The 12761-nt window shown below is 50.9% G+C and overlaps 1 protein-coding gene across 2 annotated transcripts; it reads right to left on the reverse strand.

Moving 5' to 3' along the window:
- Positions 1–8653: 8653 nt before the first annotated feature.
- Positions 8654–11264, reverse strand: ANKRD33 (ankyrin repeat domain 33). 2 transcript variants are annotated; one of them, XM_008566135.1, is made up of 4 exons: positions 11100–11264; positions 10693–10822; positions 10390–10506; positions 8654–9603 (listed from the first exon to the last, which is right to left on the reverse strand). In XM_008566135.1, exons 1-4 carry the CDS (start codon positions 11262–11264, stop codon positions 8885–8887), a joined length of 1131 nt encoding a protein of 376 aa, XP_008564357.1. In that variant the 3' UTR covers positions 8654–8884. The 2 variants fall into 2 exon arrangements, with proteins under 2 accessions (XP_008564357.1, XP_008564358.1); XM_008566136.1 differs by lacking the exon at positions 11100–11264 and having other exon boundaries at positions 8654–9013; positions 9208–9603; positions 10366–10506; positions 10693–10816.
- Positions 11265–12761: the final 1497 nt, after the last annotated feature.

Here is a 12761-nt window from a genome sequence, read left to right on the forward strand (position 1 = left end):
CCCCCCATCTGTTGTTAAATGGGCTAATAAACAGTGCCAGCCTCCTAGGGTCATTGTGAGATGAAAAGAAATGATGCTTGTCTTGGTTCATAACAAAGATACTGGCTGGCTCAGCCTGAAACAGAGTACACCCTCAAGGAAGGAGTATGTTAATTAAATTAATAAACGAAAAGGCTGGGGAGGAGGTGGCCTCAGATCCCAGTGGAAGGACATAGGTATTAGAAGCAGGAGTAGACCTAAGGTGTCTTGCTTTAATATGGGAACTCTGCAAGATGGGCCAGGGACTCCTGCCCTTTGAAAGGAATAGAGGCTGGGGAGACGATGGCTAAAGGCTCAGACAGGCATCAGTTGTTGACTGACCTCACTTCCTCTGCTGGAACCCTCCGCATCCCCCACCCTGCAGCTGTTTCACTACTTGTTATGAGCGTTGTGAATTCCCAGAACCCCGGCACACCCAAATTTCAGTGTCAGGGCAGAACTGTGTCCTGCAGCTAATAGGAAGTACTATGGGATTACGGTATCTGCTCTTTCAGATTATAGCGGCCACTTGGGCACTCTATTAGTGGGAGAACTGGGGGAGTGGCTGCATGACCATCCTTCACATCCAGTCTCCCGCTGCCCTGCTATGGTTCTGGTCAACCTCTCCCTTCCCCAATCCGTGGATCTCTTTCCTGGGGAGAGGAGGCTTCCCCAGGGGAAGCATTCAGCCTGAGATACACACTGGACAAGAGCTGAGGAGCTAAGTAAGGGTGGCTGATGAGAATTGGTGGGGATGAGAAACTTTGTCTAGGCAGGGTTCATGAAGCAGATAAAAGTAGAGTATGTTTTGGGAGGAGGAAGAGAGGACCCAATGGGAGTGGGGGCTGTTCATCAATGCTGGAGTCTTCCCCACTGCCCTAGATCACCCAGCCCTCTGGGACCGGACTTGTACTCTTTGGAGCTCTTGTGAATCCCATGCCTTCCAAAGCACACAGAGAACCTGGGGGAGGTGTCAGAGGAGGGGACACAGAGTTGGAGAAAGCACTGGAGACTCAGCCCAATGAGGAAAGGGAAAAGGAATTACAGACTGTGTCCAAGTCTACAAGAATTAATTACTCAGAAGGACCAGCTGTTCTCCATAGTCAGCAAGGACAGAACAAGAGGAAACAGGCCCAAAGGACTAAGATTTAGATTTAGATATTCAGAAGGATTTCCCAGCAGCACATATAGCGGAGGCCTAGAGATCTTAAGAAGGGTGTGTGGGGTGAAACCTCAAGAAGTTCCTCATAAATGGAGGCAGGGGTGACATGTAGAGCAGCGTGAAGGCAGGGGAATGGACACCTTGACCTTTCTGCTGTGAGTATTGAGTTCAAGCATGGCTCCTGACACCAGGGCAGGGCTAGCTTGCGGAGCGTGTAACCTATGCACACACACAGGGCCCCACACTTGGTTTAATGCTCTGCTATTACCATCCTGAAATTCAGAATAATATTCTTAATGATGTTTAAACAAAGGACCCAGCATTTTCATTTTGTACTGGGCCCCACAAATTATGTGGCCAGTTCTGCACCACGGTGAGTAGAGAGAAAAAGAAAGGGAGGAAAACTTTGCTCCACTTAAATCGTAGTGGGAGAATTAGATTAGGCAGCCTAGGGACTTTTTCAACTCGAGAGACATGAAAACAATAGAACAAGGTACCCGAGGAGGGAGAATGGTGGGTCTCCTTTAAGGGAGACATGGGGCAGTTACCTGTAATTTCCATTTATCCATCTATTCAACATATGGGAGAGATTCTCAGTTTTGTGGGCTAAATGGAATCCAAGTTTTGCCTGAAGGAAAACAGAAAGGAAATGACCTCTGTAGGTCTTCTTCAGCTCAGAGCAGAAGGCACTAGGGTGTCCTGAAAAGGGCAGTAAACCGTGGGTCAAGGGGCCTGGGTTCCAGGCCTGGATCACTTCTCTAGGCCTCAATTTCCTCCTCTGTCCGCTAAGGAGTTTAGGTCAGATAATCCTGAAGGTCCTTCCCAGCCTCACATGACCTTTTCGGCTCTAAGATTCAGAAACGATGTGCTCCCAGACCCTGTCACTACCACTCAGGTAAAAAGGCAATTTGGTTGGTGCCGAGGTTTGGGGTGGGGGTAGCCAGAGCTCTATGCAGCACCTCAGGAAGAGGCTGGCAGACACGGGCCAGATTCCCAGACCTTGAGCCGCCAGGTTATCTTCCTCTTCCTCCCCAGCTCTTCCAGATCTCCTCTAGATAGGTTTGTCTGCTCCCTGCCCGCCCTGAGCCCTCATGATGACTCACCTCAGAATGGAACCTCTTGAGGAGATTCCAGCTGTCAAAACCCACACAGATGTTTGGTTTGTTTGGAGGGAGGGAGACAGAGGTGTGGGGTAGGAGAAAGAGCACTGAAAGAGGAGTCAGAAGACCTGAGGCTTCGCTAGGTGACAGTGGAGTGGCCTCTATTTCCTTATCTGCTCAAAAATGAGTAATCAATATGGCCTGTTCTACTAATAGCTACATGAGGGATTATTACACAGATGAATATATAGCCACTGGAGAGGGCTGTAAAGTATGAAGCAAACATTTTGAAAACATTAAAGAAATCCCAAATATGCATGGGGTAAAATAAACAAATAAATTCTGCAGAAGAGTTTATAACAAGAAGCAGCTGTACCCATCCCCAGACCCTCTTGCTGGGGCCAACTCTCTTCTCAAAGTTTCAGCTAGGGCCGGCCCGGTGGCACACTGCTACAGTGCGCCACTTGGGAGTGCGGCGGCGCTCCCGCCAAGGGTTCGGATCCCACATACAGACCGGTTCCCGCTCACTGGCTGAGCGAGGTGCGGGCGCGACGCCGAGGGTTGCGATCCCGTTGCCGGTCCCGGTCCGGTACCGGCGCGACACTGAGGGTTGCGATCCGTTGCTGGACACGAAAAAAGACAAAAAAAAAAAAAAAAAAGTTTCAGCTATTAGTTTCTCTGACATTTCCTTCAATAACTCTCAATAATATGTGTTCACTGCTATCTCTAGATTTGAAAGCTTCAGGATTTAGGCCACTTAGATTCTCTCCCTCTAATTATTGATCATTATACTATTATTTTGTAAATTTAAATAATATATCCAAACCTTTAGTTCCTGTTTTATTAATATCAGACAGTGTCTCTTGACTCTTCATTAATTAAGGATAGTGACACCCTACCCTTCCCTGGAACTGCAGTAAGGGAAGACATGTCAGTGAACTGAGATGAACCGTCTTGTTGTTGGGGGATGTTCAGTTGAAAGTCCTGATGGTAGAGATGCTTGAGGGCCTTGCTGAGATTTTGGAAGGCCCAGGCATCTATAGGCATCAAGACTTTTTCCCACTGTATCGAAAAGCAGGGCCTGAGCTTGGGTGAGGGAGGGCATAGTTGGCTGGTAACGGGGTAGGGGTCTGGCAGACTCTCGGGTGGTGCTGAGAGGACCCTTGCTGCCTGGGGACAGAGTTTGAGGGGTTAAGGTGACCATTCCCAATGGGAAGGGCTTGGTATTTGGACAAGGAGGGGTCCCCAGGATTTAAGAGTAGGTAATGGCCCCGGCTAGAAGAGAGATTGTTTGAAAGAAGAGGCTGAGTGGCTGGGCGAGGCCAGAGGCCAGCGGGATTTCCTTCAGCCCCCACCACTCGGGTGGGTGGGACCGGATTGCTCACACTGGACACAGGAATCTGCCTTTGTTTCCAGCTGGAGGGGAAATGCCATAAATCCTGCCCCTTTCCCTCCCCTTCAGCGTCTGTGCCCAGGCTCTGCCCTGTGGTCTTCCCAGGACCACAGAGCCTAGGACCGAGGCCCTCAAGCCTTGTCTCCAGGACCTCCAAGTCCACAGGCCTCTGCCCCTTGTCCTCCCAAGGCAGGGCACTGGCACAGATGCAGGAAATGGGGGTCAGGAGGGTATCCAAAGCTGGTCTGGTATAAATAGGCACAAAGGAAGATTTAGATTTTGACCTCCCTGCCTCTCTCCTTTCCCTCAAGGGACCATGGCTCTGCACAGTTAAGGAGAACACCCACGTCTGGAGGAAGGACATAGGGCAAGGCTTCGGCCTCTCCCAGCACCCCTAACTCCTGCTCCACATGCCCAGACAGACTCTGAAAGTCCTGCCACAGTCACACCGGCAGTGTATGGAGCTGGATGGCTGGGGCAATGGATGCAGACTGAAGGGGGCAGAGAGGGTGGGAGAAGGGAATGGGCTAGGAACCTCAAGGAGCAGGGAAGACCCTGTCTTTACTTTTTCTTGGTCAGTGAGTCTATGTGTTTGTGTACCTGTGTAACAGAGTGTGTGTGTACGTGTGCTTTCATGTGCTTTCTGTGTGTGACTGGGAGTTTGCGGGCCCAGGGATGAGCCTGCAGGTCCCTGTGGGACCCTGGCTGATGGTGTGTCTGCACGTAACATGTGTGACTGTGGTGGAAGTTTCAGAGTCTGTCTAACCATCTGGAGCAGGAGTTGTCAGGGGCAGGGGGTTGTTAAAGAAGGACTAAGTCTTGTCCTCAAGTCCTCCCCTTCAGATCTGGGTATTTTCCTTAATGGTGAAAAGCGGTGGACCCTCTGAGGGAAAAGGGAGAGGGGAACAGGCCTAAACCTCTGCTGGGACCCTGCCAGATGGGTTCCTCAGTGTAGCTGAGATCTGATAGGTGAAAGGCCCTGACAGGCTCGGATGAGGAACAGACCCAGGACATGTAGGAAACGTGGGGCAGGAGCACGCTGGCCTAGGAGTAGCTGTGGTGGAAGACATGTGGATATTCTACACCTGTTTCCACCATGTGGAAAGTATGGCTGCTGGAGAGGGGTGAATCCAGTCCAGGTTCCCCAGGATGGGGAAAAGGGGACACAGACCAATGAGTCCCCACCTGTCCTTCTGTCCTCCCCACATATATGTACTGCCTTGCCTTCTCCTGACCCAATAGCTTTCCTGCGGGATGTCTTTGAATAACCTAGAACACTGCACGTCCTAGGACCAGGACAGCCCCTGAGAGGAGGGGGATATGAGAAAGGCCCCTCTAAGTATCCGGACCTTAGTGGAACCTGAACTCGGTTCTTATCTATACACATTTATTGAGCCTTGTATGGGCCAGGTACTGAGCCAAGGGCTAGGGGTATAGACATGGTCCCTGCCAACATAGGAGAGAGGAGAAGGCCCCCAGGAGTCGCCCGCTGCCTGGCTGACATCTCAGTGTGTGTCAGGCCAGCCAACCCTGCAGTCCCATCTGTAGGAGCCCCCATCTGCCAGGGTGGACGGCACACACACACACACACACACACACACACACACACACACACACACAGCCCCAGATGGGCCAGACATTAGTGGGGTGACAGGGAGTGGGCTGGGGGCGGGCCTGGCTGGGGATGCAGAGATGAGCAGGAGCTGGTCTGAGAGGCTGGCTGGGGCAAGTGTGTGTTTTCATTTTAGGGCCACCAGAATAGGACCCCATAATCACAGGGGAGGCCATGAGGTCCCAAGGACGCATCCACCAGCCTCCTCCCTGGAGCTGCTCCCTTGGCTGCTGCTCAGGAACAATAACAGGCTGCTGTTCTCCTGTCAGCACCGACCCTGCTGGGCGGTGCTCAGTACCCACATACGCCTGGGAAGTGGCTATTGTATTATTGTCATTCAATGTCAGTACTGAAACCCAAGTCTGTGGGATTCCAGATGCCCCAGCAGGGTGTCCTCTCTGTGGCCTGCGTTCTGCACATCCAGGGCCTTGTCATGGGTTTCTGGGCCTCTCTCTGCTCACAGGGACTGAGTTTGGGAGACTCAGGAGCTGAGATGAGAGTGGGGGAGCTTGGATGTTAGAGGAGAGGTTGACTTTGGCAGGCCCAGGCAGAGCGGCTCCTTGAGGCTCCTCTCCCTCTGATCAGCATGAAAGGCTTTGGGGGGGAGGACGGAAGGCTGCTGTCAGGAGCTGTTAGAGGATTAGGGAGAAATGGCTTGGCTTAGGAGGGGGAGTTGCTGGGATGCTAGCTGTGTTGGAGATGGCCAGGGATTGGAGGGGTGGGTCTTCTCCAAGGGCAGAAGCTCCCTCTGCTGGAAAATGTTGTGACCTGGGGCCCAGGCATTAGTGGCCATTCAGCCTCCTACCCCAGATCCACCCCAGCTGGATGGACCGAGGGGGCAAAGAGAACCACAGAAGGCTAGTTCCCTGGTCTTGAAGTTGTCGCAGTCACCCCTGAGCAAGTGGAGGGGAGAGGTTCAAGGAATTAGAGGAAACTGGCTGTGGGCAGAGGCCACATGCTACAGAGGAACAGGCTCTGGAGTCTCACAGACATGAGCTCCAAGTACCACTTAGCCACTTCCAAGTTGGTGACATTGGGCAAGCTGCTTAACCTTCACAGCCTCTGTTTCCTCGACTGGGCAATAGGAAGGTTGTGACTATTAAACAAGAAAATGGTACTAATAAGACCAGGTACGGTGCTAAGTGCTGCATTGTCTCATTTAATCCTCACAACAGCCCAACAGCGAACACGTTATTCTTTCCTTCGTCCTTGCATGAGAGCTGGGAGACACAGAAAGGTGAAGGCCCAAGGTCACAGGCCTACTCCCAGGCTGAAGCATTTCACCACCATGCCATTCCAAGACCGTAGAGGTAGGTTCCTTCCCTGCCTGGGATGCCCAGTGCCAAAACTGGTGTCGTGTGCTGTGATTTCAGCAGTGGATGGCAAGGAAAGAACTCTGGCTCCACCCTGGAGGCCCAGAACTAGCTCAGTCAAACTCAATCTCCAGGGCTCTTTCCTAATGTCCATATCATCTAATGGATCCAGTATCCCTGTTTTCTTCATTTACCAGCTGTGAAAGCTGAGGCAGGAGAAACTGAGGTGCCTTATTCTAGATCACACAGGTGGGAAATAGCAAAGTCAGCCTTGAGCCCAGTTCAGTCTGCCATGGTTGCCTTCAGAGCCCTCTGGGAAACATCACACACCGCCAACCCTGGTAGTCATTTCACCTCAGTATGTGTATGTGTGCGTGTTTGCGTGGTGTGTTATTTTTCCCCATTCAAAGAGCAGATTTATGTTTAAATTTTCCAAAATTTGGTAATATGCGATTAAAAAGTCAAAACACTGTGCAGAATTCCAGATAATTTATGTAGATACTCTGCCCTCAAGGAGATGGAGCATAAATCCTTGCTCCTTTACTGTGGGCTTCATATAGTGACTTCCTTCCAAAGAGTACAGCATAGAAATGGGGGAAAAAGAATAACTTTCCAGTGGGGAAAACTGACAAACACTACTTGAGCCAGGTGATAAAGGCCAGTCCCAACAGTGATAAGTCCTGTTGAGAGTGTGTGCCCTTGACATGACACGATGAAACTTTACTTCTCTCTGTGGTCTTCCTCCCAAAAACCCATAACCACAGTCTAATTTTAAGAAAAACATCAGACTCATCCCAATCGAGGGACATTCACAAAATACCTGACCAGACTACTCAGAACTGTCAAGATCACCAGAAACAAGGAAAGTCTGAGGAACTGTCAGTCGAGAGGAGTCTAAGGACAGGTGATGACTAAATGTAATGTGGTGTCCTGGGTGAGGTCCTGGAACAGAAAAGGGATAGTAGGTAAAAGCTAAGGAAATTTGAATAAAGTATGGACTTTACTTAATAATAGTAATGTGTTAGTGTTCGTTCATTAATTGTAACAGCTGTACTATACTCACATTAATAATAGGGGAAACCACATGTCGGGTATGCAGGAATTCTGTATACTATGTTCACAACTTTTCTGTAAATTAAAAACTGTTCTAAAAATACAGTTTATTTTTTCAAAAAGTCAAAAGGTTCAAAAGGATATTTAGTGAAGTTTCCCTCCCACCCTGGGTAAGCTGTTCAGTCCTCTTCCAGAGAAAGCCACTGTGTTTCTCTCCAGGGATGCTGCAGTGAGGCAGTGTGGTTTACTGTTAAGAGCCTGGAGGCCACAGCTGGGTCTCAATCCTGACCCCTGCCAGTTTCTCGCTGTGGGACCTGGGCAATTCCTTAACTCCTCTGTGCCTCGAGTCCTCAAAGATAAAATCCTCAGGATTATCAGGAGGGTTCAATGTGTTAATGTATGTATATAGTGAGCACCTGATGAGTGGTTCTTATAATTATTATGAATATACAAGCAAACAAAACTTGTAAATAAGGCCCCCAAAAAGTTACCAAGTGCACTTTCAGAGATATTTTAGATCATCAGCTAATAACCCCACCTATGGGTCATCTCGGGGAAGGTAACTTTGTTTGACATATTATTTACCACTGATTAGAGCCAAGACTCTATAAAGTAAGGAGTTAACCTGTAGAAGATTGACAAATAGTAAATTATTTTTGTCTGGTAGAAAAAATAAAAAATTATGGTTTGAATGCCAGGTAGGAATTAACTTTTTTATGTGTAATTTTGCAATCTTATTTCAGAATTCTTTTTTTCACTGATGGTTTTTCAATAACTGTTTTTCTTCCTTTGATCACGCCTGCTGGTTCACTCAGTAAGTCTTTAAACAAATCTTGGTACGACTACGCTATATATTTGTATTAGTCATGCTCACCTTTGTGAAAATTTTACTTTGACAAACTGTAGCATGCCACACATGCTGTTCCATTCAATACATCCTGAGGATAGTTTTATATCAGAATATAAACAGCTTCCTTACTCTTGGTTTACCGCTGTATAGAATACACTATATGGGTATATGGTAATTACACCCATAATCAATTTAGCCATTCCCCGATTGATAGACACGTAAGTTGTTTCCACTCTTTTACTGTCACAAACAATGCCGTGATGAATAACCTGTACGTAGGTTGGGAGCAGATTCACTTAGGCAGAGGTGGATGGGAAGGTAGAAGGGGTTCTAGAGGGGACAGGAGCCTAGGGAGGGGCCTGATTTCCTGCTCCCAGCCTGACCTAGTCCAGCTTCCCTTGCTTCTGTGTCCATCTGGCCTCTTCCTGCCTCCTCTCCATCCTGAGCTCCTGGTATCGCCAGAGAGGAAGGGCCAGGCTTTGATGCCCTGTAGGCCTGGGCTTTGGCTTGTACTGGCTGAAGGATAAGGGTGACCTAGAAAGGCGGATCTTGGGGACTTGGGGCCTGGGGCTGGTACCATCCCTGGGCTGTAGCCATCGAGGGCATATGCTCAATGTGCCCTGAGGGCTCTGGTAGGGGACAAAGCCCCGGGGGCCAGGGACTACCTGGGGGGACTCAGATACCAGGGGAGGGGGTGGGACAGTACCTAGCAGCTCTGGCACAGACTTGCTGCGGGTGCCCAGTGCAGGTGGGCGGTCAGGACACAGAGTGTGACAGGCAGTGGTGAGGAAGGGACTGGCCAGGCTGGTTGTAATGGTCACAAAGTGGTCCAGGACACCTCCCTCCTGAGGAGACTGGACAAAGGGGAGGCTCAAGGTGGCCTGCAGCCGCTCCAGGAGGGATGGGGTAGTCGGGGCCTTTGCCTGGGCCACGAGCTGGGGCAAGGCCGGCCACTCGGGCTGGTAATGCTGGCTGAGCTGCTCCACTTGGGGCCTCCGCAGCAGCTGCCGGATCCTCAGCACTGTGTCGAAGCTGTCAGTCAGCAGGGCCCACTCCAGAGCCGTCTTGCCCCGAACGGGATCCACCGCTGTCAGGTCAGCACCTGGCAGGGAGCACAGGGGTGACTTGGGGTGGAATAGGGATTGGTGATTTGTGGAAGGGCAGATTCTTTAGCAGGAGGACTGATGTAGGTTAGATTCAAACCCATAGAGTCCCATCCATTTAAAGCTGGAATCTGGGAGGCCAGTATTGAAACCTCCTGTTTAAGCAAGATGAAGATATTTAAGTCCAGAGAGGGAGAAAGACTGCAGAGAGACCTACTGTAGGTCTCCAACCTGGAGTAAAATAGGGACTTCCTGAATTCAAGGAGCTGACCAGCAGAGTGGTGTGCAGGTTGCCCAGGACAGGCAGAGGCCGGAGCTGCACCCTCTGGGGTGGAGTGGGGGCTGTTCTGCTGGTTCCTCTCCTGGTTCTTCTCTTCACCACCACACCCCTCTCACTGGGGGTGGGGGAGGTGCTGTCACTCTGAGACAAAGGGAGGAGTGTGGAGCTCTCTCCCTTCTCACCCAAACCCCAGCCCAGTGGGGTGGGGAAGGGGAAAGCTGGAGGCTGGGGTTCCCCAGGGTTACCAGCAGAGGGCAGCGCCACCTCAGGGAATCATAAGGGTCCACACCTGCACAAACAGCAGGGACTTCACCCCCACATGGCCACAAGCCTCAATTACACATCACTGCGTCCCCTGAAAGCCTGATGCTCCATTTCTACCTCTCTCCTCTCTGCAACTAAATGATGGCAACTTAATGTCTGATGGGGAGATCTGAAGGAGGGACTGCAAGCCACACACGCGGGTCCAGGCCCCATGCACCTGCCATGAGGAGGGCGGCCACGCATTCAGTGCGGTTCCGCACGGCAGCCTTCATCAACGCTGTGAGCCCACGCTGATCCCGGCGCTCCAGGTCCAGGCCCGCGTAGTAGTTGAGCAGGAGGCTCACCAGAGTCACGTGGCCTGCAGGGCACCACGGGCAGAGCTTGGCTCCCTAGTTCTTGGCTCCCCAGTTAAGGGGGTGAAAGCACCAAACCAACCCTCCACCCTCCACTGCAGAGCTTGGCATGGGAAAACACTGTGCAATGCATGTAGGACTGTGGCCCTGTCTGCACCAGTGTGGGGGTGGGGGGTTCGGTGGCCTCGCACCTGCTTGGGCAGCCAGCATGAGAGCCGTGTCCCCACCTTTGTCCTGCTGGTTCACATCAAGGAAAGGACAGCGGCTGAGCAGGACCACAACATTCCCGAAGCCGTGGTAGCATGCAACCATTAGGCCTGTCTGGGGGTGGGGACAGCTCAGCCCCCCTGCTTCCTCCAGGGTCTCCCTGAGGCCCCCTGGGCCCCTGAAACCCACATTTGTCCCACAGCCTGCCCCAACCCCTGCCAAGACCCACCCTCACCCACTCACCCACCCCTCGCCCCCACCCACTTCTGCCTCCTAAGGACCCAGACAGTGGGTATTGACCCTGAATCTCTCTCAGGAAGTCAGACCAGGATGGTGTGGTGGGGATACACAGTGGCCCCAGCTGTCTTGGGAAACACCCAGGGCATCTCACCCTCCCATTGCTGTCCACTTGGGTGGCCTCCTCTGGGGAGACCCCACCATCCAGTATGGCTTGGAGCTGGGCAGGGTTATTGTGGACACAGGCCCAGTACAGGGTCCCCAGCCTGCAGCCTGGAGCAGGGGTCTCACTGCTGGGGCAGGGTAGTGCCTCAGACATGGCCAGTTCTCCCCTGCACAGTCCAGGGCAAGAAGGCGAGCCCTTCCTCCTCATGCAGCTGGCATCTACAACACAGAACGGAGAGAAGCAGTGTCCCCTGGGATGGGGGTGGGGGAGCAGGGGCAAATCACCCAACCCTTGCCCCAGAGAAAGCTTTTGTCCTGGCAGATGTCTCACCCCATCCATATGAGAGAGGACAAATGGTGTGCCAGGATCCCTGAGCCAGTGGGACGCTTCATTCTAACTCAGCACCACAGTCGTTTTTCCTTATCCACTGGATCTTACCTGGGTTCGGCGGGTCTCTATGAGGCAGTCATCACTGGGGCCCAGGCTGGTGCCCACAGCATCCCCCACACTCCTCAGAGCACACTCATCTAGTCTCTGCAGTGGCCCGTGGTGGACCTGCCCTCCCCTGCAAGCACTGCAGGTAACAGATGGTGGCCAACACCTCGGGGCTAAGCTGGATCAAGCCGGGTTAGGAAGAGATTGGGGGCCGAGAGGGGCAGGTGCTCTGAGCTGGGTGGCTCCTCCCTGCTGGGGACGGGCTCCGAAAGACTCTCTGACCCCAAACGCTCCCACCTTCAGCCTTCTTGGGAGACCAGCTGCACTCTGAAACAGCCTTCGAAGATGGGAGAGCTACAGGGTCCCACAACCCAGCTTTGAGAGCCTGAAGTTCCCTCCAGCTTTGGTGGAGCGGGGCTTGGTGAGGGGGAGGGGGTGGGAGAGGGTGTGAGGGGTGGGGGGCTCCAGGGGTCACCTGGACCTATTTTTTGAGGTTCTGGGCAAATCAAAACATAAAGAATTATCCAATTAGAAATACAGAAATTATGATAAGTTTAATGGACTAGTTTTGGTGTGGTAAATTAAATAATAAATATTTAAATTAAATTATTTATTAATTTAATAAATTATTGTTAAATTATTCTTTAAATGAAATTAATATTAAATATTAAATTCGGTGGATTGGTTTTGGACCATAGATGTAGAAAACTGAGCCAGTCATAGGCCTCCATTTGTATTATCAGACTGTACAAGACCTCACTCTTATTTTACTTCATTTAGTTTCTCTTTCACCCCTGATCCCCACACCCCATTCTCCTTCTCCCTTTACCGGTTGGCAATTATATATCCTTGAAAATGTACATTTCATTGACAAAGGTAGTGTTGCTTTCTGTATGTGCTTTTAACTAACATGTTATGAACTATGGCTACAAAGTTAATTCTGGTTTTTTTCTTCACTCTGTTTTCACTGTATTTTTAAGATCCACCCTTATTACTTTATGTGCAGTGCATCAGTTAGAAGTGCATTTGGTTGTAAGTAACCAAAAGCTGACCTCAGTCGTGTGATGTCTGTAATAGACTGGATGCTCAACATCAGTCCAAAACTTCTTTTAGCTTTTCTTCTGAACTGCAGAATTGGAAAGCTAAAACACTTTCCAGATTCCCTTCAGCTAGGAATCTGTGGCTTTGGTTCTGCTCTTGTGCAAGATATAAATT

The sequence above is a fragment of the Galeopterus variegatus genome, unplaced genomic scaffold, assembly GCF_000696425.1.
Source record: "Galeopterus variegatus unplaced genomic scaffold, G_variegatus-3.0.2 Scaffold224, whole genome shotgun sequence".
Taxonomy (NCBI): domain Eukaryota; kingdom Metazoa; phylum Chordata; class Mammalia; order Dermoptera; family Cynocephalidae; genus Galeopterus; species Galeopterus variegatus.

Bases quoted from the DNA above. Each gene is read 5' to 3' on its own strand.
- ANKRD33 (XM_008566135.1), bottom strand. From the start codon at position 11,264: ATGTCTGAGGCACTACCCTGCCCCAGCAGTGAGACCCCTGCTCCAGGC. The intron at 10,823-11,099 runs GTGAGATGCCCT...CCCCACCCCCAG, and splicing joins AAGTGGACAGCAATGGGAGG to ACAGGCCTAATGGTTGCATG. The intron at 9,604-10,389 runs GCGTGGCCGCCC...GCTCCCTGCCAG, and splicing joins CGTGCGGAACCGCACTGAAT to GTGCTGACCTGACAGCGGTG.